General features: G+C 37.7%; 2 protein-coding genes across 4 annotated transcripts in view; one reads left to right on the forward strand and one right to left on the reverse strand.

Annotated features, from left to right (window-relative positions):
- Positions 1 to 13,222, forward strand: part of clstn2a (calsyntenin 2a) — a 187,181-nt gene extending 173,959 nt beyond the window's left edge. The window contains exons 11-17 of the mRNA XM_056744552.1: positions 134 to 282; positions 4,242 to 4,450; positions 4,993 to 5,160; positions 5,954 to 6,099; positions 6,253 to 6,376; positions 9,856 to 10,043; positions 11,425 to 13,222. Of these exons, the coding sequence (XP_056600530.1) occupies positions 134 to 282; positions 4,242 to 4,450; positions 4,993 to 5,160; positions 5,954 to 6,099; positions 6,253 to 6,376; positions 9,856 to 10,043; positions 11,425 to 11,625 (1,185 nt within the window). The 3' untranslated portion in view covers positions 11,626 to 13,222. The remainder of the gene's footprint in view (positions 1 to 133; positions 283 to 4,241; positions 4,451 to 4,992; positions 5,161 to 5,953; positions 6,100 to 6,252; positions 6,377 to 9,855; positions 10,044 to 11,424) is intronic.
- A 3,232-nt stretch (positions 13,223 to 16,454) lies between these two features.
- Positions 16,455 to 18,570, reverse strand: LOC130417913 (complement C1q tumor necrosis factor-related protein 6-like). Of its 3 annotated transcripts, none has more exons than XM_056743764.1 (4): positions 18,440 to 18,570; positions 17,717 to 18,202; positions 17,416 to 17,541; positions 16,455 to 17,169 (listed from the first exon to the last, which is right to left on the reverse strand). In XM_056743764.1, the coding sequence occupies exons 2-4, from the start codon at positions 17,937 to 17,939 to the stop codon at positions 16,889 to 16,891; spliced, it is 630 nt and encodes a 209-aa protein (XP_056599742.1). In that variant the 5' UTR covers positions 17,940 to 18,202; positions 18,440 to 18,570; the 3' UTR covers positions 16,455 to 16,888. The 3 variants fall into 3 exon arrangements, with proteins under 3 accessions (XP_056599742.1, XP_056599743.1, XP_056599741.1); XM_056743765.1 differs by having other exon boundaries at positions 18,416 to 18,531; XM_056743763.1 differs by having other exon boundaries at positions 18,330 to 18,485.
- Positions 18,571 to 21,380: the final 2,810 nt, after the last annotated feature.

The raw sequence follows: 21,380 nt of genomic DNA on the forward strand, positions 1-21,380 counted from the left end.
GACTTTAGTAAATCCGCAGCATCATATTCATTTATATGTAAATGTCTTGATTCATTCGACCGCTCCCTTGCTTTTGGGTTTTTCTAGCGATTATGAAAATGAGTCTTACTCGTACTCTCTTGATCCATCTCAGTTCCACTTCAACCCTGCTCAGTCTGTGCTGGTCATGGAGGCAGATGACTTGGAGAACATCAACACCGCCATGACGAAAGTTTCCTACATTAACTCAAGGCAGTTTCCCACTCCTGGCTTGCGCAAACTTCACATATCCACCACAGTCCAGTGAGTACTGCGATAAACATCATCAAACACCACAACACCAACTCATTAAGGAATTCATCTGCTAGACCTAAGGGTGACCCTTTGAAAAACTGCATGAATGTACATACAAATTCATGATATTGTATAGACGGTTTAATTAGACTCACACGCCTGGCAAGTATTTTAAATATTTAATTGAATTAATATTTATATTAATTTATAATTATATTTTATTGTATCATAATTGTATTCAATTAACTTTTTTAGAAAAAAAATTATATATATATTTGTTTAATCATCAATTTGTTGAATTGGCGGTGTAACTTGTTGACATAAGTTTAAGCAAATAGCGGCCCTTCTAATGGTAACCCAAAATAATAGTGGCTAGACATACTTTTAACTTGCTAGTTTATGTAATTTACTCTTTTATTTATTTTGCTTGTAGTCAGAAATAATCTGCACGGACTCTGTGCCCGGTTTCACGAAAATACTTAAAGAAACCTTGAGGTGGTCAATAAGTACAATATACTTTTCTACCTTAAAAATTTAAGGCACCGATACACCTCCCTTACATCTCAAACCTGATAAACAATATCATGTTCACCGAGGTGGAGAAAGTAACGACGCTTATTTTCACATAAAAAATTAGAGAAATGATATGCAATTTATTGTTATTTGTACATCTAAAATGACAGCTTTAGTGTCGTCTTTTTTTCCTGTGCAGTCATATTCTCTGCAACTCACATGTTTTGTTGCTGTAGTTTAAATTTGTGTTCTATTAAAGTCAATGGTATGTATGTTTTATATCATAACTATGGCAACCGCTTCTCTATTGCCGTGTTTTGACAGAGAAACTATAGTGGAAACACTTAGGTAAGGGTGAACGTAAGACCTTTCTTGCAATGCTCTTCAAGAAATCCCTTAGCTTAGGGAAATTTTTCCCCTCGGGAGAATCCTCACTATAGAGCGTTACTACAACCGGGAATGTGTCCCGGAAGTTTAGTTTTGGCCACAAAAGCATGCATGCGCAGTAATGTTTGTTTATGTTGTGGCTTTGAAACTGTCTATAGGGAAAATAAATGAGAAATGTTTGAGCTTACTGTATATTGAAATCTTCAATAATATTGATCTTTGGTTGCAGAACTGGCAAATCCGTTCTAACATTGAGATCTCTTCGGGAGACATTTGTGCAATTTCTGGATGCAATAACATAAATAAATTCATGAAATAATATATAAAACAGCATAGTATCATACATAGTAAGTCAATAAGAGTGAGGGATGTTTACTTTTTAGTTCCCTTATTCACGGTATAAATGTGGCTCTTTGTGTGTTAGCTTGGCTAATGCGCCCATATTTTCTATATGGGATCAATAAGAGAACCTACTTGATCTGTCTCTCACTTAAAGATTCTAATAATTCATCTAATTAATTGTGACTCGGACGGCTTTAAATATCACATTGTGCATGTGAGTGTCCCTTCCCCTTCAGGGATGTTCATTTGATTGTCAAGGGTGAACTAACAGATGGATTGTGTTGTCTGACAGCAGTCTAATGAAAACTATTGGATCCAATAACGCTCGGCTGATACTTACCCAAATGAAACTTATCAGTGTAGAAGGTGTGCTAGAGAGAGAAAGAAGGGAGGTGGTCTTTTGTACTTGTCTAGTGTGCATTGGTGAAGAGGATTGTCCAAATCAGAACAGACTACTCCGGTCGATATCGTAGCGAGCTGTAGCTCTTGTAATGGCCGGGGTTTGGCTCAGACCGGCTCCCAATATCCGTAAATCAGCCCTCTGAATAAAGAGAGACTGTTGCTCCTTTCTTCACAAGCCTTTTTAATGAGCGCGACTCTTTTAGCATGTAGTCGACCAAGGGGACCCACTTTAACACATCACAAACTTTCCTCCGTCATTTTTACTGCGGTCATTAGAGGTAATTGTTTTGTTGGTTCCACACAGTTTCGCGCTTCTTCCGCCTTCTCATTCAAGGCCATTCTCAGCGGTGACTTGAGAGAGCGTTTAGGCGAGGCTTACGGTGGAATTACCTCGGGGAGATAGCGTGCCATCGCTCGAGTATCACTCTAGCCGTGACCGCGGCGTAAAGGGGCTGTTGTCTCTAACAAACAGATAGTTCTTAATTAGCTGGCGAGTAAATAAATGAATTAGTAAATGAAAGTGTGCTGTATAAGACCCACCCTTGAAGTAGAGTAATTATTGGGTGCATCGGGGAGAAAGAAGCCCTGTTAATCCTAAAACGCTTTATTTTTCCCTTCTCTCCTCAAACTAAATGTAATGAAGCTGGAGGGCCTCCAATTTCCCCAGCAGGTCTGTGTGAGTTTCACTACATGCTTCAGTGAATCTGTCTTAATCAACGCTCTTTCCGACTACCGTAGCGACTTTCTCAGCTGACGCGAGCTAGCGCCATACTGAGCACGACACGCTCTATCTCACAATTATTTACATAGACACCCCGGTTCATAACTAACTGTGTGTTTTTTTAGATCATTGATTGGTCCCTCGGTTGATTCCACCTAAGAGGTGAGACTTGATGACAATGACAGGCTCAAGTAACATTTGCTGAAAAAATGAAGTGAATGCACAATATCCAAAGGGTTCTCAATGTAGGTAAATTGAGAAGAGTATTACAAGAATGTGTAAGCACATCTGATGAAAAAATAATGCAATATGACACAACAAGTGATTGGGGAGTGGTTACAGCCGTAATTCAGTCATTTTTAAGAATGATGTAAACCTCGGCAATAGAAAATGCTGAAGATTATCAACAATAACTGCATTTATTCAAAGAATAGTTGAAAATTTGTTTTTGAAAATTTCAAATGTGTTATAATTTGGTTCACTTTATTATACATGCCATGACTTACGTTCATTCAAATTTGGTTTAAGCGTTTAAAGTTGGTTGTTTATGTACTTTTTTAAAGCCCAAACTTGGAATTTTGGGTTAAAACTGAACAAATTTCAATTTCAGTAATTAAAACAAATATTCTTACCTCACTGTATGTCAATTTGCACATGTACATTTTACTTTGACAATATTTTAATGTTTTATTTTACAGAATTTTCAGGCAGTTAAAAAAGAAAAAATATGTAACATAAAAAATATGTAATTTAACTTTACAAAAAAAGGTCATTTGACTGTATTTTTCCTTTTTACTGTATTTGCAGCTCCTGCAATATTATACTTTTTTACAGGATTTTCTTTACAGCGTTAACTTATAATAATGATATTTTCCGTTTTCTTGTACGATTTTGTGGGAAATGTCTGTTTGATGTAATTCAACTTTAACCCACATAAAAAAAGTGCTTTAAAGCACTAGTGTATGAAATTTACTGCCATCTAGCGGTGAGGTTGCGAATTGCAACCAAATGCTCACTCCACCCCTCCTCAGTCCCTTTCAAGGTGACTGACACAAAACAAAGATGTCTCATGTTTTCGCTTCTTTGCCGGAGGAGATAACATATTTACGAAATGCGCTCTGTAGAGCAGTTTGTTCGTTTAGGGCTACTGTAGATACTACATGGTCAATTCCATGCAAGGAGACCCGGGGAGTATGTAGATAGAAATCGCTCATTCTAAAGGTAATAAAAACATAACTCTTCATTATGTAAGGTCTTTATACTCCTCTGAAGACATAGTTATGTATATTTTATTGCATTTCTGTCAATAGATCCTCCAAAAGATTACAACACAGCACCTTTAATCATAACCTGCAATGTATGCTTTGAACAGAGATGGAGTTGGAGAGACAAATTGCAGATTTTAGTTATCTGACTTTACAGCCTCACATTAATTTCTTCTTATATCAGAGCTGAAGCTATGCTTTTCTCATTTCAGTATGATTCTTTAATAGTATTATTATAAATATTATTTAATAATTATTGTTAATGAGTGAATTATTAATATAATTATTATGTCATTAGCACTAATAATTCTCATGTTGCCTTGCTCTGCTCTTCACAGATGTTTCGGTGAAGACACATGCATTTCCATACCAGACGTCAAGGCCGTAGTAATGGTGCTGCCACCCAGCGAACCTCGTATCACCATCACCGGGGTGGAGCGGCTGGTTTGGCCCGCAGTTCAACTCAAAGCCTCTTCTGGGGTGACCCTGTTCAAGGACATACACATCATTAGTACAGTCACCAAGACCGACACCACCCTCAGCATAGGTGATAGATGACTCCCTTTCACCACTCATATATTAACATAATCCCGCACTTATACATTAATTCATTTTAGAGGTGCCACAGCTGCACATTTCGCCCGTAGTGGAGACGTCTAACCACGGCATGCTTACTCAATTTTCCTCCCAATTCATTTTAGAGGTGATACAGCGGCACATTTCGCCCGTAGTGGAAACGTCTTACCGGCGCATGCTTACTCAATTTTCCTCCCATAGATTTCCCCTCACACGGTTTCGTGTAATGGTTTAGTCTATTATTATCAAGATTATAAATGCCTTCTTCTTGGTTATTACATTGACCCTAAGTCAATTGTTTTTTATTTGTGTCCTTTTTCATTTAAAGTTCAAAACAAAAGTGTCCGGCTTCTTTTATCGAATGCAGAGCCAGGGTAGTGAAACGATAAATCATCAAAATTAAATTCATACACAATCAATGGCTGTTTGTGGATACATCGGAAGGTCATATATATTTTCTGCCGAGCATCTGTGCCTCCGTAACAATGTGTGTGTGTGTGTTTCTTTGTGAAGCCCGGAGGCCTGGTGTTCTGGAGTTGATGCATAACCTAGATTACTGTGATGTGTTGGTGATTGGAGAGGAGCTGGACCCGGAAAGCGAGAGTCTGGATATCCAGCACAGTTCTCTCTTGGGCAAACATCTGGACGCTACCAATTCCACCTCTGGCATTTCTATCTATGGTAGATTTTGTTCACATGTCTCAACTGTATAGCTCTCTTCTACCAGATATGTCGTCTCATAACTGTACTTCTTATTGACCCAAGTGTCTCTTTTACTGCCTATCCATTAAGCTTTCCATCTTTAGCAAGGTTTATTCCTTTTTCAATGAGATCTTCATGTACAATATGAATTTTAGATCCAGATCATTGATTCATCAGTAACTTCTGTAACATGTTTACTGTGTCGAATTTCAAGAAATGTAATATATACATTTATTCTAGATTAAATACAACAACAATCTCAGCAACATCTGTAGCATGCTGTCCATGAACACCCACAAACTTATTTGTTGTAAATACATTTCTTTTAAATGTAGGGTGAATTTTGTTTGTCAGAAATCAATACATATTTATTGAACACATAGACGTCAAGATAGGTTTTTAATTAAAGAAAACATTATGAGTGCTAAAATAAGGTCATGCATTGTCTGAATAGAGAGATCAATCAAATAAATTCATTTGAATTTCTTCATAACAAAGTTTGAGAGAAAAGTTTAGAAGTCACTCTCTATAATTCTCTCTCTGTTCAAACCCTTTAACTCAGATTCAGTTGAGAATCCTTAACAGACCTTTCCCTCTAACAATCACAGTGTACATTTGCCTTTTTTTGAGAGAACATTGGAATCAGCTTGACATTTTGTAAAGGGCTTTGTGAGTGTCTGCTACATACATTTCGAGGGTCTTTCGATCCACTGGAGCTCTTTTGTCTGAGCAGAAGGGGGTTTTTCTAACACTGGTCTGTATTTGGTCTCAGGTGTGGACTCCATGGCGCATTATGAACAGGCCATCAGGCAGGTGAGGTACCATAACTGGAAGCCTGGCAGTCTGTCTGAGAGAAGGTTCCGGCTCAGTTGCTCTGAGCTGAATGGACGGTACACAAGCAATGAGTTCAACCTGGAGGTCAGACCCTGCCCTCGTATTGGCCAGTGTTTGAGGCTTTTTTGTCATACATTCACTCTATATCACACTTTAATTTCACTCTTTTTGCTACTTTAGTATTACCTTTATGTCCTAGTCTTGACTTTGTGCCTTTTTTTGTGTTTAACTCCTCAGATTGGAATCGCCCACAACTCGGAGGCCGTAGAGCATGTAAATCACATGGCCGTCCAATCGCAATTCATGAGACCTGTTCATCATCCATTGGTCGTACATACCGTCAACTCTGACCACATCTCAGGTATGATGTTTCTTTGTGTATGTTTTCCAGGCGCTGGTGCTCGTGTGAGCATACTCTGACTGATGCTGTAATGTTTTATCTTGAAACAGAAATGTCTATGTTCGATCAACATTTTCATTTATTAAAATTATTATTCTTTGTTACTTTTTCTCATTACGTTGTAAAACAAGAAGCCAAATATAAAGTCGAGAGAGTATTCAGCCTTGTCAACTGTTCTGCCGGCGCTAACCAAAAATGCAGATAAGGGTGCGCACGACACAAACACAATCTCCCACATGCGCCGGCATGAGCGGTCAGCGAAGGAATTTGGGAAATAACACTTAATGTACCAGCTCACGCACACACTGGGGACGTCAGTGATCTCCCCAAGGGCATACCGAGCAAAGCTGACCGCAGCGAGATGTAGCAGACTTGAAGGAGAGAGAGAGAACCATTGCTTTAGGGGAGACATGGAAAAACAGCAGGTGGCACTGTGACCTACTGCTCCCGGTCCCGCTTACTGCAAGGTCTTAGTACACCTCTCTGTTCTTTAAGTGAACTGTGTGGGACTGTTTACTCCTGTCATCACAGCTCACATAGATGTAGGCTTGAACATCAGTCGCACCGGCTGCGTCCATACGATCAGAATTTAGGATTGACAGTTGCATTGACTAACAGATGTGACTCCAAATGTTCCTGTTTGTTTCCAGAATCACAACAGGATAATTGAAGTCTGTGTGAACTAGCAACCAAAGTCAGTCCTCTTTTGGTCACATTTAATAGGCCCGACTAATATTCGTCAGCATAGTAACATATAACTATAGGTAAGAATACACAAATCCTTTTGACAAATCATTTAAATAAAAAAAATCTCCACTCGCACAATGGCTATTTTCTGCCATCTTTCATAATCCGTGAGATGTTGACAGCCCTAACATTGGTTTGACAGACAGTTAAGAATTAACCACCAAGGGAGTGCTGCATGCCATATGTATGTCAAAGACATGACAGAGAGAACGTTTTAACCAAAACTGCTTTAAGGATATTATCCCTAAAATAAAAAGTTACATTTGTTGCACTAGGCAGTTAACCAAACTGTGTGAACTGAACATAAGTAGAGCAATGTCAACTGTGTGAGAATACTGTGAACATGAGGATGATGACATTGCTTGGAAGTTGCTCTGTACACTTTGAGTTCTCAGTAATGTTTCATTCACCTCTTAAAACAAACATAAACCCATGTCAGATCAATTTGTTCATTTTGATGAAGATTAGAGGACACAAGAGTTAACTAAAACCTTCTCGGGAGAAAAATCGGAGAAGTTAAATAGATAATAATAATAATATTTTAGTTATTATTATTGTTGTTAGTATCATCATCATCTTATATTATTATTATCTAGTTGAAATATTTATATAATATACAATATTTAAAATATGATATATATATATATATATATATTAAGAATACTCTTGAAATATAATTAAAATATTCTTATTATGCGGCCTCATGCCTCTGGCCCAATCACAGCCATTCTGATAAAAGAGCACTATCACACTCCTACTCTAGCGATATTGCATTATTATTATACATTTTATTATTGACTTATTATTATCTCAGGATTGTTATCTTTTGTCCAGGTGAAACAATATAGATTTTTGTTAAATATCACAAATCTTGGTTTCCTGTATGTAGCCATAGTAGAGATCCCAGCATACCATTCATCAGTAGGTCACCATTATGGTCTGGCTCTATATACAACATAATGTGTTGTTTTTGAAGACTGGCCTTATTCCTGTCAATACTAAATATGTTAGATTTGTCAATATGTTTTACTGAAAAGCATTTGGACCAAATGAACTTGCACAGATCTCTTTCAGAATAAAACATAAAAGAATAACCTAGGATTGCATTGATTTCTCTAAGGCTGAATGAGTCCTAAAAATACAAGAACATAATTGCAGTATAGATCGATTGAAGCAAGACGCCACTCAAGGTTGTTCGTTACTATAATCTTACCTCAGTTATTGGTGAAGCAGTGTCTTTAATTGTTGCAAGGCTTGTTATATAATCCATCTCTTAAAGGACTCATTAAATGAGCACTTTCAACAAGTTGGTATGATTTATTTGGGTCTTCATGAAATGTCTGGAACATATTTTGCTTAAAAACTCTCAATGGCTGTTTAAACAAAACCCTTTTTGCCTCGTCAAAAAACAGCTCTGCTCACAGCAACACATTTTGGTGCATGTCTCTTTAAATTATAATGAGTTACAGCGCACCCCAATCCCCTTCCGTCCGGCGTGTCAACACAACACACGTGTAGTACAGCCATGGCAATGGTTTAGCTAAATTATGTTTCCTGAACTTCTCTGCGGTTAGTTTTGTTTTAGACGTCTCAAATCATTTGTCCGGAGACAAAAAAATCTGTCACACCAAACAGCGCATCCTAATGTGCTCACGTTGTGCGTTGTATGCTTGCCTAAAATCCACGGAATGCGCACCTGCAGATCTCAGCGGAATTATGTGAATTTTAGCATTTGCCGTTGACAAGTTATACCGTTACAAAAACACACACAACGTGAGAGCATAACTAGTATGCTGACAGATTTTTCAGCCTAAGGACGAATGATTCGATACGCAGTGTTCGCCCCTGTTCATTAGCTAAACAAACAGCTTGCCGCAGCTGAACATATTAACCACATAATGTATTAGCATACATACAGCTAAACCTTTAAGTGCCCATATGCCAAATAGTATATAAATATAGAGTAAGCTTAACACTGGCTTTGAATGTTCTATTTAGCCCGTGACTGACTTAGCTCCCTTCGCTATCATATGCTAACGTTATCCTACTATATATATGGTATATGTAAGTCACTTCAGACTTTTGACATATATTACTTACATCAACAGCTTTCTCGTTCGGTTTGTCTAAAACCCTCTTGAGGAACAACTTTGAAGCTAATCCTGCTTGTAATGTCCCAGGTTGATAAAGCACTCCGGCTTGAAGTGATTCGCGCAAACAAGCAGGTTTTTACTTGGTTTCTGTGGGATTTCAACTAATAATAAAAGAAATCCACTCCTGTCTCTTCCGAGGTTAGGACTCTGTGCAGCGACTGCATTGCATGTTGTCCACAAACTTTAGCCATGGCGTCACATACAACGATGCCGATGGTGAAAACAACAATGGTGCCAGCGCTGTGGGTGGAATTGTGTAGAATATGGGGCTTAACAATATAATAAGAGCCTGCGTCAACATCACAACAGGAGCAAGATCTGAACGGCTCGATTTCTCACATTCTGCAGAGAAAGGTTTACCAAAACAAAGTCGCTGGGATCTTGTTTTTCACGTTTTCTGGGCTACTAGATGCACCGGGGACCCGATTATAGCACTTAAACACAGATTTTTTTTACTTTAAATGTGCATTACAGCATGAAAATATACGAATTGCTTTCACTTGATCCTAATTGTAACGTCCTCTACCCGTGTGTTATTAGGTACCCCACCTGCCGCAACGGTGGTAATTGTAATGTGCATCGCCGCCCTGGTGGTCATTGTGGTCTTGGGCATCTATCGTATCCACACCGCCCACCAGGAGGGTTCAAAAGATGATGATGATGAAAGAAAGGAGCCAGAGATGGACTGGGATGACTCCAATCTCAACATCACTGTCAATCCTATGGAGGTCAGTGCCTGTCTGATTTGTAAAGACCCTCTGGAGCTGTTAGACATTATATTTACATATAAACAGTTGCTACATTTTGTCACCTTCAAAGTAAATTTGTGTTAAAATGAAACAAAACGTCTTGGTTACGTATGTAACCTAAGTTCCCTGATGGAGGGAACGAGACGTTGTGTCGAACTGACAGAATGGGGTTTGAACTTCAGAACCTATCATCTCTGTTACTTTTAAAAGGCCAATGAATTTGGTGAATGGCATTGGTATAAAAGAAGGATGGCATGCCCATTCATTCACCTTTTGGGCTGAGGAACCGGAGAAGCATTAAAGCGTTGTGGCATGAAAGACACAACACAACGTCTCATTCCCTCCATCAGGGAACTGAGGTTACATACCTCAGTGACCAAGAGGTTCCCTGTCTGTCGGTCTCTCAATGTTGTGTCGAACTGACAGAATGGGGTTCCTTTACGAAACCCCATGGCGCTGCTCCGCATCATGACTTCCAGTAGAGCGACATTGATTGACTCACAAGTGAGCATAACATGGAATCGTAACCTTTCTAGTGGTGTAGTAAGGCATCAGTTGTGTGAGCCTTTGCTACGCTATAGACGAGATAGCCATCCGTCACCGTAAGGAACACTGGGAAGCGCTTCCCCTTGTACCGTGACGGCAAGCTCAACCTGGGGTACATGGAAGTAGCCCTTAGCTGCTCCGGTGTTGAGGGAAGTCAGAGCGACCACACTCGTTTGCCGAACGTGCCAAAAAGGGGGCATTCGCGGTCTTCGCGAGATCTTCATGCACTTCAGGGAAAAAAGGTATCGGGGCGGAACACGGTTGCCACTGCGCTCCGGGACGCTGTCGTGAGCACTGCGGGGAATGCAGTGTGGTGCACTGCACCCCGAGGGTCGCAGCGGCCCGGGCAAGCATGGCTTACATCTCCGCGTCCCAGCTGAAGCCTAGAGCCATCTTCCTATTATACCCGTATGTTGCCATGCCATTCGCTAAGTGCATTGGCCTTTTAAAAGTACAATCAGAGATGATAGGTTCTCAAGTTCAAACTCCATTCTGTCGGTTCGAAACAACTTCGAGAGAGTAATAGGCATTTACAGTAGATGCTTATAAGGCAAGTGTAGTGAACTTATTGTTTCACTCAATGGCTTCTACGCCTAAGGCTTTCCTTATAAAAGCAATACTGTAAAGATGTTTCTTTTTACGGTTAGAAGCTAAGCAATAAGCTGAGGTTATTACATACATTATCATTATTATTATATAAATTAGCTGGAATATTAAGTATTTACGAATAAATGGGATTAAGTCTTTAACCTTTACAAAATGAAATTCGGGAGCAGTCTGAAGATGACTATCCTCTTTATGTTATTCATCATAGAGCTTTGAAGGTGCACAGATCGCAGTGGAGGTTCGAGAGGATGAACCGGAGGACGATGAAGATGATGAGAATGATGATGAACTGGCTGGAGATCTCTCTAGCACTGAATCTGAGGAAAGTGATGAAGAGGAAGAGACTGATATTCAGAACGAAAGAGTGAAGGGAAAGCAGGAGTGGGACCCCTCTACGATATCCTATTAAAACAGACACGCACACTCAAACACACACACAGTCAGACAGTCTCACACATATGCAAACACTATCACACAGACATGTGTAGACATAGACTTGTTCATTCACATATGCATACATACATAAACCACTTGCATTTAATTCCCCTTCACATCTACTGAAGCCAGAAATAGTTGCCTGAAATTCACTGAAACAAGAAACTCTGATGTTGACACTTTTCAACGCCCACAGAGCATCCTGTAATGCTATGGCTCCCTCTGCTGGTCAATATTTGGAATTGCATCTAATACCTTTACGTACTTGTGTAGTGTCTCAGTAGATCCACTAAAAGCAAAAATTAATTCAAAATAACACCTTACTAATTGTGAACTTCAACATCTCTGGGATGCTTTTTTATATTTTTGTGCATCTTTTTAGATTATATAGATTCACCTTTTCCCTTTTTTAAACACTGTAATATTTAAAGGTCATCATTTTTGTTGTCTGCTATCTTCAGAATAACACTTAGTATTGCATTGGTGTGCAATAGGTTTTTGGCAATGAAAGGATAATTTTTATCGTTTTAAAAATATAGCAAAAATGTTGATTGAAACCGTTCTCTTTGAACAGATATTATATAGTAATGAGAACCCATTTAAAATCAGTGTAATACAAACACTTTTTGATAGTTTTCCCCGTGGTTTATTCTTATGGGTTCTTTGCAGTAAGAGCCAGTAGGAGAAAGAGTGTCTGTACATTTGTATATGCTTGTCTTCTGTAAATACAGAGCTGTAGAGTAGTTGAATGGTGACTTCCTCCTGCATCCCTCACACGGCCTGTTTGTATCCACACTTGCTTGCTGAAGAGGAATATCTGTTCCTCTTCTCTCTATCTGTATTGATCTCTCTTATTGTTCATGGTGTTCACCTCAACCGTGGATGGGTTCTTTCTCACTTCACCTCGAATAGAAGAAATAGCTGAATATTTGTCAAACGCCCTGTAGACAAAGACAGTAATACAATGAAAAAAAAGAAGAATGTGCTTCGATTTTATCTTGGGACAGAGTGGTGTTTTCTGAAGGTCTTCACTTAACAGTGTACAGGTCAAATATTCCTTTAAGAAAAGAAATATAAGTGGAAATAAAAGTATAAGTAATGGTCTATAGAGTTGCATCTAGAAAGAGTTAAAGTAATGACAAGATGCCACGGGTGACACTTGTACCCCACAACCAAATCCATCCCCCACCCCCGCCCCGCCTGCTTCATTTAGCCAGGAGATGTGCATTTTTGAATATGTCCATTGGGTTACATGTAATGTCAGATGCAGTGGTTAAGATTTTTTATTTCATAAGTCTTAAACTCTGTGCTTGTGATGTCAGCTTTGTGAGACGTCCCCCGCCCACCTTCCAGAACCTCCATTTCACTAGTCCTTTTTAACCATGTGTGTTATAGAGCAGAGACAACAAAAAATGAACTTTTAAAAAGATCAACCCTGTAAAATCATGTAAGACTATTCTTTTGTATATGTTTCTCTCCTTTTGTTTTTGTAAAGGGTTTTGTTTAACTTCTTTTATGGTCACTGCGGCACTTTCTGTACATTGACCAATAAAGACTTTCCTTAGAATGAGTGACAGCGTCTCTATTTCCCATTAAGGTGTGTGTGCGTTTGGAGACAGTCGTGGGTCACACTTTTAAAGATGAAACCTTTATGTTAGTATGGAAGCCATTGAATCTTCTGAATACTGTTTCAAAGGACAGTATGTGAGAAGTTTGTGTGATTCTGTTTCTAAATGCTTATCCAAATCAACCAAGTGACTGACACAGTTTATTTTTTTATTAATCTTTTTTGAGAGCTGAAATCCTGATATGTAATCTCACAAAAATCACAGATTTACTAGTCTGCTGAGAATTTTTTTACAGTAAGTGGAAATTTCCACCTATAGATGGTTAATGGCAGTATTGTAGAAATAAATTATTGGCCAACTGACTGTATGCTGTACGCTCCTTACATCAATACTATAATTGTTATAAACCCACTTACACTTGTGGGCCATTAGAAAAGTTTTGACATTTTAGACCTTTAGATGCAGCCTTTCCCTTAGGAAGTGAACCATGTTTTTTAGTGGTAAAAGTGTAGTAACCATGTTTTTTTGGTTGTGAAACAATGTATGTATGGGTTAACATGATAGAAAGTCAGTGCAACTATCGCCCGTAGATAGTTTGGCCAAAAATTTTATAGATTTGCAACAGGTCGAGGGTGAGTAAATGATGACCCAATTTTTATTTTTGGGTGAGCCGTCCTTTTAAAAATTGCCCGGTAAAGAGAAAATGCTTTAAATGTGCATTTTTGTATCCATCACGTCATATAATAACATATAAAACACACTACATGTAGCTTAAAATATTAGAGGTATGTTGACCTCAGCTATAGACGCTAGCTTGGAATGCAAACATGTTTATAACCTTGACAGCTGCATCTAAGAACATTCCCCAACCCCCAGCTTGATTTTACAACATGAGGTAAAAATGCAGCAAACAAGGAAAAGTGTATTTCACACTGTGGAGTAATAAAATATTTGCTATTTATATATTATATATATTTTGACAAGAGACATAACTATTTTTGAATGGCATTAAATGAAGAAAGAATTTTCATCATCTTTTTTTGCAGTTCACATTTACATGCTAGATAACTAGTGTTCACATAACATATAAAAATAACATAAGAGTGAATAAATTATGACAGAACTTACTTTTTTGTGTGGACTATCCCTTTAAAATCAAATTGCCAACAAAGATGTCAAAGTCATTGCACATAGTACACATATTTGTAATAGTCTTCAATATGTTACCATCTTTGATCCCCTCAAAATATTTGAAGAATGAATATGGAGTAGCATATCCTCAGTTTGTAAGCAGTTACTGTGTGAAGGAGCTGTTGTGGGAACAGTAGGTCATTGGTGATGGTAAGTTAATCGGAAACATCAGCTCAAAAAAACCTTGAGGTGCAGAAGATGCATCAGCTCTAATAAGACGTGGGAGCTCCCTGCAGGAAACACAGAGAGAGCGTCGAGCTGAAGAGATGGACTTACACAAGCCTGAGGCAGATGTGTCAACCGAAGGCTAATGAGATGTGGGAGTTACTGTAGAAACCACAGACAGATATCCCTAAACGTCACAGATCCCCTGCGATCTATCAGCACAGTTTGAATGGACAGTGTTGAGGTGAGGATCCTTTGGTATCTCTACCTTCAGAAGGCTGTATCTGTTTCAGATAGTTATGTTTGTGTCATCTTTTTTCACAGATGTACAATCTAAACAATATCACTCTGGATTATGTGGAGGACTTCACCATGATAACTGTCTGGAATTTGTAGTGTGTAGAAGTCTCCATTTGGACTACAATAGTCTACATTTAAAAGCAAATGTTATTATCTTAAATATCACTACATTTAGCAACTATAGACCGATATCAAATGTTCCTTTTACAGGCAAGATTATTGAAAAGGTAGTTTTTAATCAGATAAACAACTGCTTAAACTCAAATGGATACCTGGACAAGTTTCAATCTGGTTTCCGGCCGCAGCACAGACAATGTCGTTCCTAACATACTTCTAGAGAGACTAGAAAACTGGGTCGGATCATCAAATGGTTCAGGTTAAATTTAGATGTGAGAGGTTATTGTGCGAGTATAGGAGAGCATACATCTAAGTGGATGTCAATGACATGCGGAGTCCCATAAGGCTCAATTCCTACGCTACTCTTGTTCAGCCTCTATATGCTCCCACTGAGTCAAATAATGAAAAAGAACCAAATTGCATATCCCATCTATGCAGATGACACCCAGATTTACCTTAGATTCAGCGCCACATGTCTACAGACCCATTGACTCTCTCTGCCAATGCTTTGATGAAATTAACAGTTGGATGTGCCAAAACTTTCTTCAGTTAAACAAAGAGAAAACTGAACTCATTGCATTTGGAAACAAAGTGAAGTTCTCAAGGTGAATGCATAGCTTGAGTGTCAAACAACTAAAAATCAAGTCAAAAGTTTCAGTTGTCATGTTTAAGCGGAAACTAAATCAGCATATTACCATTTCAAAAACATTGCAAGAATTTGATGTTTTATTTCCAGTCAAGACTTGGAGAAACTTGTTCACAGTGTTGCCAGGTACGCGGTTGTCCCGCACAATTGGGCTATTTTGAGAACGCAAGTGCGGGAAAAATTATGGAGCTTTGGGTTGCGGATTTTTGGGCTACTTTCATAATGTTCGGTTGAATACAACGATATTTGCTAGAATGTTAGCTGCTGCAAATTCTTTGGCATCATTGACTACCATAGCAGGAAAAATAAATGGTAGTTAAACGTGACCCAGAATTGTTTGCTTTCCTAAATATCCCCAAACTTATTTTGTGTTCAACAGAACAAAACAATATATACAATACATAGGAAACCATTCAGATAAAAAATATGGCAATAGAAACGTCTTTAGGCAGTTGTTAAATTTGATTTGACAGAGGGAAAAAATTGGGCTAGTTTTTATTCCTTTTCGGCGGGTTTTGAGGGGTTATTGGGCTGTAAATATTTCTTGGACCTGGCAACCCTGCTTGTTCATGCCTTTATTACCAGCAGGGTGGATTATTGCAAAGGTCTTCTCACCGGCCTTTCCAAGCTCCTACAGAGCAGTGCTGCCAGGATTCTGACTAGCACCAGAAAACCTGAGCATATTACAGAGTCAGTGCTATATTAATAAACTTGCCTTGCCTGAACTAACATTAATAAATGCTGTTTAAATATTGTTTACTGTTAGTTCATTTTAGCTAATGCATTAAATACCTATTAACAAAAAGCACCTTATTGTAAAGTGTTGCCAAAGAATTTTAATGAAACAGTTGTTGGATTTTTATGTTTGCAAGCCGTTTCTGTATGTAGGAGATGTTGAGAAATCACATGGAAAATGTGCCATGGAAGATAAGAATATTCAAAATATATGATATTAAAAAAATAAGTATGTTATTTAAAGGCAATTATGTTACTTAAAATTCAGGATATGATTTTACAAGAACAGCGAACAATTTCTATACATTTCATGTTCTATATCATTTACAAAGTGTTTGTCTAATTGTATACAGTTTTATTTTCAGCACAAGCAGAATGATACACGTATAAAGCTTATGATGTATAAATTCAAGATTTGAATGCATGTTCAAAAGTCACTGTAAAATCTGAAATTGGAAATACTGATTGCATTGACAGTTTTTTACTTGATCATTTTGTGCTCATTGAAAAGGTTTTCAAAGAGCAAAAAGTAAATGGCCAACAAATGTCGTGTGGTCATTTTCATTATTAAAGATCCACGTATTCTCCCTTAGACGCACATAGACATCATCTCCTTCCTCCAGATTCAAAGCGATTGAATTTGTTGCTGTTTCAAAGCGGTTTTCATGAGGGTGATTGTACACAGTGACCATCTGTTCTTCATTTTTGAACAACCTCAGACCCAAAGGTTTGGATGAGAGGCTATGCCCATTTATAGTGAAGAAATAGACACCTTTAACAGGTGTTCTGAAGATACCTGTAACAGCAAGGGCAACAATTCTTGGTAATGTATTGAGATAATGATATTAAAGTAGTTCAGTGACAATTAAGGTACAAACAGGTTATTTCATGACGTCTCAGAACACACAACCTCATCCATAATCAGTAAATATTTCACATTGGCACACTGTCACAAAAATAACGCATGTCAACATCTGTATGTATTTATTTGGACAAAATGTGGATTTGTCTTTGTAACAAGTTGAATATTACAAGTGCTTACCAGTGCTTGGGTTGTAGGCATTCCCCTGATTCACAAACACATGTTTGTAAGCCAGTGTGACCTCACTTTTGAAGGGTCCATGGTGTAAAACATTCCCAAGGGAGGCTGCAAATGCCACTTTATGTTCTGTGTGTATTAAATATTGGTTTATCGGCAAAAAAACACAGACCTTTAAACAATATTACAAATCCTACAATATCATGTTCATATTTTTGCATGAGGGTGCACAAATACTCTTTTTTTTCATCCATAAGATCTGCAGTGCACACCATCAAAGATCAGATGAAACATGAGTACAGACCTATTCGTTTGAGAAGTTCCTCTGTCGCCTCTAGTCTGGTCTGTAAAGACTTCACAGTGTTGCTCAGCTCGGCTAGATTTGGCCCAGTGTGTTCAGTCCCGGAAGCAGCATCATCTTCCTCAGACAAGTGCTCAGTTTCATCTGTTAAGATCTTACCTTTTTGCCCCATTACTGACATACAGCTGAACAGAAGAAGCAGAAGGGGAGCGGCACATGCCGTCATTACTGTATCTCAAGCCCTCAAATGTGTTGCAGGAAATCTGAAGGTTGTTTATGGTCCTGCACCAGACAGTTGTAAGTGTGCATGTAGGTCAGAAATTCTCTTGTTATAACCCAGGCAGATTAATGTTTAATTGAATCTCTAGATCTTGCTGAATACGTGCAGAAAGTTGCATATGCTGGTGTAACCGATTTACTCTGGTTGTGTATTTAAATGGTGAAAATAGAAGCCAAGACAAACTGATGGGGTGCGAGTTTTTATTGGACCTGTAAGAAACACACACAGGGCACGATATTATTTCCAGGCAATTCTCTCCAGTCACATGCTAAACAAAGTAAGCGAATGAGCTAATCGATCACAATGAGTTTACTAAATGTGTTAATTCACACTTACTTCACAAAATTCACACGGGGACATATTTAAACACTCTCGGTGTGAACTATAAGATTCAAACATATCATTTCAAAGATGATGATTACCAGAGAAGTGAGAGAACACCTTACCCCATCTGCACACAATGTGCTTCTGAGGAGGAGAGACTACAGGAACCGCAGCCAGAAGCTGCTAGTGTTCCGCTATTTTGTGTCCTGACAGAAACAAGATGCAAATAAATGATTCTTACATAAGACATCAAATATAACGAGAAGGGTCTGTCTGCAGACCACGTGAACTCTCAGGCCGGATGCATTGTCAGCCGCGCATGCGCAGTCCGACACATGCACTCACTGTCAGACACGTGTGTGAATTAAATGCACCTACAGGCCAATTGTAAGTATATTTATTCAATATTCAATTTATTTATTTAATTATTATTTATTTAAGTAAAACTGTTGTTTTAACTATATTCAATTCAAAAAGTGTTATTATGAATTATTTGACAAATGTAATCCCAAACGTTCTTTAACATTATCAGACGAATGTTGTAAGTATATTGATATCATTCATACAGTATTAGATAGATGTAAAAGTTTTGTTTTAATATATAAGATAATGTTTTTGAATACTAACTGAATCCTTATAATCAATGATACCAGATATATCGCATCTATGATACTTGGGTAACGATACCTGATCTTCATACAGTAATTTAGTGAATTAACTAAAGTTATCTAAATTAATTGTGTAGCGTTGTTTTGAAAACTTACAGGAAAGTTTGTTGGTGACCTGCACTATACAATTATTATTTAGACAATGTGTTACTCAATATTATTTAATATGACGTTGAAATCTATCAAATATAGGGATGTAACTATTCACTCAGCTCACGATGATATTTATTCACGATTTATTTTTACAAAATGAACAACTTCCCTTGTATTATTTCTTAAATGCTTCACGTTTCTTTGTATAATAAGTTATGTTTTATTTCAAACAGAAAAACTCAATGTTCTCAGAGATTATTAGTGTCCACAGTATCTGTAAACAGACCCCCATTTGAGACACGTTGTAGATATTGATTTATGCGGAAAGGTTGTTCTTACGCCAAAACTTGGGTATATGTATGTTTTTATATGTTTGTATATAAATAATGATATCAAAAATACATTTAGAGATAGATATGGAGAGAGTAAACATTCAGATGATTCGGATTATTTATATATTCAATAACCTTGTGCATACAGTACATAAGCTTGTAGCCTTATATTTCTAAGCAGCAATTATTATTGACGTATTTGGTTTTTGCATTTTTGACAGGGGCATTGTGTATAGGATAAAACACGTAAAATGGACTGAAAAAAACAGGCCTTGATTTGCAGGTTGGCTAACTATCCATATCCGTCTGTCTATTCAAATCTATCTATCTATCAATCTAAATCGTATCGTATCGTCCATTTATCTATCCCATCCATCCATCTCTTTAAGTCTTATGTATCTATCTTTCTATGAAATTTTGCTTATTCCCTCCTTTCATTATATTTAAGGGTTTTCCAGTACAATCATATGGCAACGACTGTAGTGTGCTTATGTTGATGGTAGATGTACATTATGTTTGTAGTTAATATTATATTATTTTGCCGTAATACTGACGTCTCCTTCATTTATAGTCTACATTGTGCTGGATGCCCCATTTGACTACACAATTGTAAGCATTAGTACAGTTTTCAATAACTTTGCATTGACTTTTATGTTTTGAGCAGCAGGACATGGTAGAGCTGAGGAAATGGTGGTGCGTCATGTTAATGGAGAACTTTGGACTGTTTTAAGCTTTTATGAGAAAGGAATTATCTAACATTCAATATTCACTTCATTTAAAGTGAAAAAAATAGCCTTATTACTGGAGTTCAACAACCACTGATGAACTGAGTTCATACCCGACTTGAATGTGTTGCGCAATGCGCAGGTGCAAACATAATAAAAACGTAATACAAATGCTTCGTCTTCTTTTCAGGATAAAATCCTCTCCACACTTCCATGAAATGAAAGTGAATTTATATATCAGTGTAATGTGATACAAGGGCAAAAATATAACACTGTCAAAAATACAATGTATTCGACTGACCTCAAGAGTGAGTTATTTTATGATTTAGTACCTGCAGCTGATAGACAAAATATACAGGACATTTATGGACGATAATGTTTATTGTTGATCATAAATAATTTATTATTTATAAATTATCCTGGATTTTTTTGGTCTTATTTCCAAATCAAAATAAATGTTTCCATAACTCAAATCGTGCAAGCAAAGAATAGGTACTCCGCCTGTAATACCAAGCTTCCACAGATAGAGGGCAGACATTAGGGAAACACAAGCAATGAAGTAAATGAAGCTGTGTTGATCTCTAAATGCCTCTAGAGGTCTCAATTGGTTCTCTAAAAAATGAAATCTTACAATAAGAAATGCTTAGATGCATAAAATTAATGGTTTCTGTCTCAACAGTATACGATTACGATTGGAACAAATAATCATTAAGCAAAACAGCTCAACAGTAATTGTTTCATTTGGTTTTTCCAAGAGAAGCAAACCAGCATGTGCGAATGGTGTAATGTAGTGTGTGATAATGGTGTTAAAACAGCTTTTGCATGTTAGATTGTGATGAGAGAGTTATGAATCATGCATTTAGTGTTTGAAATACTGTAGGCAATGCTACACCCCTGACCAAACCATAAACGGTCATGTTGTTGCATCCTCACAATTTATTTTACCAGAAACCTTTATCACCATTCCTTTACCAGCTGCCACCTCACACATGAACTCAAAGCTCTTTCATCTTTTACAGTGGCCATGTGTATATCCATGTACACGAGTACAGTATGAATCATGTGTGCATGTGATAAATGGATAGTTCAAGCAAAAATGAACATTCTATCATCATTTGCTCACCCTCATGTCATTCCAAACCTGCATGACTTAAGTGTGGAACCACTTGAGACATTTCTCAAAATTGAACGACATGAGGGTGATAAATGATGACAGAATTTTGGTGTTTGTGTGAACTATTCCTT

The sequence above is a fragment of the Triplophysa dalaica genome, chromosome 3 (assembly GCF_015846415.1).
Source record: "Triplophysa dalaica isolate WHDGS20190420 chromosome 3, ASM1584641v1, whole genome shotgun sequence".
Classification (NCBI taxonomy): Eukaryota; Metazoa; Chordata; class Actinopteri; order Cypriniformes; family Nemacheilidae; genus Triplophysa; species Triplophysa dalaica.

Bases quoted from the DNA above. Each gene is read 5' to 3' on its own strand.
- LOC130417913 (XM_056743764.1), bottom strand. From the start codon at position 17,939: ATGACGGCATGTGCCGCTCCCCTTCTGCTTCTTCTGTTCAGCTGTATG. The intron at 17,542-17,716 runs GTCTGTACTCAT...TAATACACACAG, and splicing joins GGAACTTCTCAAACGAATAG to AACATAAAGTGGCATTTGCA. The intron at 17,170-17,415 runs GTAAGCACTTGT...TTGCTGTTACAG, and splicing joins TGCCTACAACCCAAGCACTG to GTATCTTCAGAACACCTGTT.